The following is a 5949-nucleotide window of genomic DNA, read 5'->3' on the forward strand; positions in this document are numbered from 1 at the left end:
ATCCGAATCGACCCCATGCCAGTAATATTACAGTTGCACTCTTTCTCCCTTAACTTCTTGTCTCCCTGTATAAGGTGGTTGCTAGCTCGTTGCCTTACTTGACCCAACAAATCAAACTCAACCGGATGTCAAGTCAAAGGATGTACTGATTTTCAACATTATTTGTGCGTGTGTCTGTGTGTTGGGGGGGAGGGGGGGATAACATGTTCTATGGAACATGGTTCAATTTGGACTTCTCTGGAATGTGGGGACAAATTCAACGCCCACAAGGTTATAAATACACTTTGTACTTCAGTCATACTACAACATCAAGGGAAATCTTCTATATCTAAATAGCTAGCCCCCACTAACATATTTCTCTCAACATGCAAGCATGCCACATCATCAAGCAACATGCATGGCAAAAGGACCACCACAACATGTATTCATGCATAAGAAAATGTCCATCTCAACATGCAAACATAAATGAGATATTTAATAAATATTTACAATACATTAATCAAACACAATAAAGCATCTGAATTTACAATTTTTTAGTTTTCATAGTATTACTATTCACATTCCATACAAATCAAATATCATCAAAATATAATGCAAATATTCCCACAACAACGTGCGGGGTATCATCTAGTTCCTTAAATGCCTAATCCCTCAGTGAGACGGTGAAGGATCACACAAATATCATGTGGCCTGCAAAGAATTGTATATCTCCAATTAACAAGGCCATGAAAATTGAGGTTCTGACCATATTTAACACATGCGATAAATTCACGCACCATGATGCGTCTGAAACTCTGAATAAAACAAAAAGGCAGTTTGCTTAAATAAATCGACAAGTGGATCAGACTGAGAGTACAATCTGTTGTACTCAAAGCAGAATAATCAGAATAGTGCTAGTTAATTTTGCTTCACATATTTGTTATGCTTAACTACGCTAGTATCACTCACAACATGTAACAAAAGTTACACAAAACAATAGAACTGCAAATTTTGGTACATCTGCAGAGTACATAGGATATCACATGTGACCAAGTAGTAACAAATGGAAATACTCAAATATAGTGCACTCATTGAATGGATAGCAATGTGAACCACACTCTCACCTCTTGTCCACAAGGTCAGTTTTGTTCCCAACAAGCACAATAATGACATCACTGCCCCTCTCAGTGCGAACTTCCTCAATCCACTTCGACGTGTTTAAGAAAGACTGCCTGCCTGAAGCATGAAACAAAAATAAATAAGGGTAATGCCAGTAAAATTTGCAACTTTGCGTCATCAGAAATCATTATTTGATGAAGAAAATATTTATGAGAGAGAGAGAGAGCATACTTGCAACATCGAATACAATAACAGCAACTGAAGAGTCTCTGATGTAGCTTGGAATTAAACTCCTGAATCTTTCCTGACCAGCTGTATCCCTGAAAATAAAGAACAAAAATACATATGACAATGATCAGCACTCCAATGGACAGAACAGTCTGTCAGTAATGAGGTAACAGATGTGAGCATACCAGAGTTGGAGTCTCACAGTTCTATCTTCAAGGTACATTGTCTTCGACAGGAAATCAATACCAATCGTAGCCTGTTTAGGGAAGAACATAACATATGAAATTAACTTAGATACATTATTATAAGCAGACATTTTATCTATGAAGTACGTTACAGGAAAATAGAATCAGAACAACTGATCGTCACTCCCACAATAATACAGCACAATGTTAACAAGACATCATTGTTCACCAGGAAAACCAAGTCTGTTGTAAGTACCGATATACATATGAAGAGGCTCAGTGTTAGTTAAGAGTTCAGATTGTGCATATATTCTACACTGCGTTGAAGGTCTTTAAGTCATAGAAATGGCAAACATTCCATATCTAATTGGGCTCGCAGGTATCATAGTGAACTCCTAGAATTAGCAAAAGGTTCCGTCTGGAATCACAGGCGTCATGGTACCTCTCTCTCTTTCTCAGGTAGCAAAGTGGCATTGAAACAACTCGTACGTATTAGCTAGAATTCCCTACGTTACATCCGCCAGAATTCTCCAGCAAGTCAAAGCTAGGCCGAGCAGCCTGGGCACATTTGTCACCAAACAACGCTGTGATCCTGGGAAGACACCATTGACGGCAGGACAATTTCTCATGCATTAAATTCCAAATCACACAGAAAATAAGATTGCAGTGGCCACACGCCAATTCAACTTCCTCAGCCAGGGATCATGAGCATTTCGTCGCTCCGTGATACATCACGGACAAAAGGTTGTAAAATAGCAGATGCACAAGTCTCAAATACTGTAACCATGGATCGCTCCAAGCCCCAAATCAAGAAGAGCTGGACACACATGCTACGCACCCGATCAACAGATCTAATCTCCCGTTCACAGGGTCAGATTGAAACGCTCGGTCGGGCCGGATCTCGCCTCGATGACATGGATAGATCCAACCATCCCGGCTCGAGGAGAGGAAGCGGCAAAACAGAGGAAAGAAACTGAATCAGGCAACAGGCGCGGGATTGGGGGATGGGGAGGGGCCGTGCCTGGTAGGTGTTGTCGAACTTGTCGTACATGAAGCGGGTGATGATGCTGGTCTTGCCGACGGACTGGTCGCCGAGGAAGACCAGCTTGTACTTGGCCAGAGCCGACACGGGGGCCATCTTGTCCGGCGCGCGGCGGCGGCGGCGAGATCAGATCGGGATCGGGTCCGGCAGGGCGGGTGGGTGGAGAAGGGGAAAGGGCGGGATCTCGCTCGCTCGGTGGCGCGGTATGGGTGGGAGTCTCCCCGAAGGTCTCGCCCTGCCCCTCCTTCGTCCCTCGCGCTCCCCGCTCCCCCACGTTGCGCGTCCCCGAGATTAGTGCCTGCCGTTTATTAGCGAGCGCTTGCAAGGCTGGAGGACCGGAAATGAAAAATGGCGAAGCCTCGCTGATTTCCTTTTTCAATTTATAAAATGTATTAGTAGCTGGTAATAATTTTATAATGTACAGTAGTTTCTATATTTCATATTAATATGTGTTATGTATTCCCTCCGTTTGCAAATATAAGATGTTTTACATATTTTTAATATATACACTACATAAGGATTGAAACAAGTGGACAAACACACTAAACCATGTCTATATACATCCGATTCACACAAAAACTAAAACATCTTATATTCATGAACGATGGAAGAGTACTTGTTGTCGAGTATAATGTTTATCTAGAAAACATAAGATCGCGTTAGATTTATTCCACCTTGTCTTGTCACGACCGTCGGGGGGATGTTACATGAGTCCCGGTCGTAGCAGGGCGGCGACGGCCGGCTTATAGCGACGGGCGGACAGAGGCGTGAACGACGGCCGTGACGGACCGTCGCGTAGCGCGAGGCCGACGGGTCGGAGAAAAGGTCGAGTGTCGCGCCGGTGTCGGAGTAGAGGCGCACGCGGGTCGACAGCGGCGACGAGCGACGCAAACCGATCTTAGATTGAAAAACTAAAGAGTAAACGCTAATCAAAGTGACCAGTGAGAGAGAGAAACCCCCGAGCAAAGGATCGGAAAAAAGACTCTCTAGGGCAGGTGGTCAACATGACCGGCGGACAAACCCTAGTTGGTCGTCATCGCCCTGCTTGGACCGGGACTCCTGCATCACCTCCCGCCTCCGCCGTGTATGTACGGCCGCATCTGCACGATGTTGTGTTTGCCGCTCCGGGCCGGCCAATCGGGTGCCACTTATGCGTTAGCCGCTCGGGCATCGCTGCCAGGGCACCGACGCTATTTTGGCCCCCGCACGTCACCAATGGCACACTCGTCTGCACGTTGTCTTATGCCGGTCGTCGTCGCCTGTTTCAGCCTGGACTCCACCACCACCCTCCATCGAGCGGCGTTCCCAACCTCACGCGCGCTTGGATTGATCACCCGCCCGCTGCTGCGATCCGCCTCATCTACGCCATGTGACCGACCTGGCCTGTCAGTTGCGCGCGCCTTCGTAGGTCCCGTGATGACCGTCCAGAGTACAGCGCGCCCCTACACCGATCGAGCATCCCGTCGGACCGCAGCGCCGCCGCCCCGTGGTTCTCCCCGCGGTTGCACCGACCCGCATGCCGCTGCTGTGTCGCCCTTCGGGCCATAGTGTCACGGCCCGCGGTCTACTGCCGCCCTGAGGCCGCCCTATCTAGGTCGTCCCCACGGCTGTACCGACCCTCGCGTTGTAGTTGTGTCGGCCTATAGGGCCATAGCGAGCATGGCACGCGGTCTCTGTTGCCGCCAGAGGCCATTCCCGCAGTTGCACCGACTTGCGCTCCGCCACTGCGCCGCCCCTTCGTGTCGTAGCGTCGCGGCACAAGGTCACTGCCACCACCTCAAGGTATTCCCGTCGTCGCCCCGACCCGCCAGCTGCCGCTTCATTGCCCCTTCAGGCCGCAGCGCTGCAGCCCGCGGTCCACTCTGCCATCCCCATGCGTTGACTTCCCATGGTATGCCTCGCGCCGCCTCCCTTGGCGCGGGAACGCCACCGTCCGCACTGATCTTTGTCATGCTGTCGGGTTCTTGATGACTCACAAGTATAGGGGATCAATCATTGTCCTTTTTATAAGTAAGAGTGTCGAACTCAATGAGGAGCAAAAAGAAAATGACAAGTGGTTTTCAGCAAGGTATTTTCTGCAGGCACTGAAATTGTCGGTAACAGATAGTTTGATAGCAAGGTAATTTGTAATGAGCAAGTAATAGTAACGGTAACAAAGGTGCAGCAAGGTAGCCCAATCCTTTTTATAGCAGAGGAGATGCCGGAAAGGTCTCTTATAATAAGCAAGTTCTTGAGGACACACGGGAATTTCATCTAGTCACTTTCATCATGTTTGTTTGATTCGCGTTAGTTACTTTGATAATTTGATATGTGGGTGGACTGGTGCTTGGGTGTTGTTCTTACTTGAACAAGCCTCCCACTTATGATTACATCCTCTCGCAAGCATTCGCAACTATGAAAGAAGAATTAAGAATAATCTAACCATAGCATGAAACATATGGATCCAAATTAGTCACGTACGGAATAGCGCATAAACTTGGGTTTAACTTCTGTCACTCTAGCAACCCATCATCTAATAACTACTCCACAATGCTTTCCCTTAGGCCCAAAGATGATGAAGTGCCATGTAGTCGATATTCACATAACACCACTAAGGGAAACAACAACATACATATCATTACCAAATTCACATGATTACTTATGACAAGACTTCTCCCATGTCCTCGAGAACAAACGTAACTACTCACAAAACATATTTATGTTCAAGATCAGAGGAGTATTGAATAGTATAATGGATCTGAACATATGATCTTCCACCAATAAACCAACAAGCATCAACTACAAGGTGTAATCAACACTACTAGCAACCCACAGGTACCAATCTAAGGTTTTGAGACAAAGATTAAATACAAGAGATGAATTAGGGTTTGAGACGAGATGGTGCTGGTGAAGACGTTGATGAAGGAAGATTGGTCCTCCCATGATGAGAGGATCGTTGGTGATGACGATGGCTTCGATTTCCCCCTCCCGGAGGGAAGTTTCCCCGTCGAATCACTCCGCCAGAGAGCAAAAGTGCTCCTGCCCAGGTTCCGCCTCGAGACGGTGGCGCTTCGTCCCGAAACCTTCCTATTGATTTTTTTTTTCTAGGGTGAATGGGGTTATATACCAGAAGATGGGCCCCGGAAACCTGCCAGGATCACCACAAGCCATGGGGGCGCGCCCCAGGCTTGTGGCTGCCTGGTGCCCCCCCTCCGATACTTCTTTCGCCATTAATTTTAGTATATTCCAAAATAATTCTCCATCAATTTTCAGCTCATTTGGAGATGTTCTGAAAAAATGCCTCTGATATAGCCCTTTCCGGTCCAGAATTCCAACTGCCGGCAATCTCCCTCTTTATGTGAAACTTGCAAAATAAGAGAGAAAAGACATAAGAATTGTATCATAAATTGAAATAAC

At 46.8% G+C, this 5949-nt stretch overlaps 1 protein-coding gene across 1 annotated transcript in view; it reads right to left on the reverse strand.

The window, feature by feature from the left end:
* Positions 1-2838, reverse strand: part of LOC119354624 (ras-related protein RABH1b) — a 4758-nt gene extending 1920 nt beyond the window's left edge. The window contains exons 1-4 of the mRNA XM_037621348.1: positions 2533-2838; positions 1512-1582; positions 1330-1418; positions 1104-1215 (exon numbers count right to left, since the gene is read on the reverse strand). Of these exons, the coding sequence (XP_037477245.1) occupies positions 1104-1215; positions 1330-1418; positions 1512-1582; positions 2533-2649 (389 nt within the window). The 5' untranslated portion in view covers positions 2650-2838. The remainder of the gene's footprint in view (positions 1-1103; positions 1216-1329; positions 1419-1511; positions 1583-2532) is intronic.
* Positions 2839-5949: the final 3111 nt, after the last annotated feature.

The sequence above is a fragment of the Triticum dicoccoides genome, chromosome 2A (assembly GCF_002162155.2).
Source record: "Triticum dicoccoides isolate Atlit2015 ecotype Zavitan chromosome 2A, WEW_v2.0, whole genome shotgun sequence".
Taxonomy (NCBI): domain Eukaryota; kingdom Viridiplantae; phylum Streptophyta; class Magnoliopsida; order Poales; family Poaceae; genus Triticum; species Triticum dicoccoides.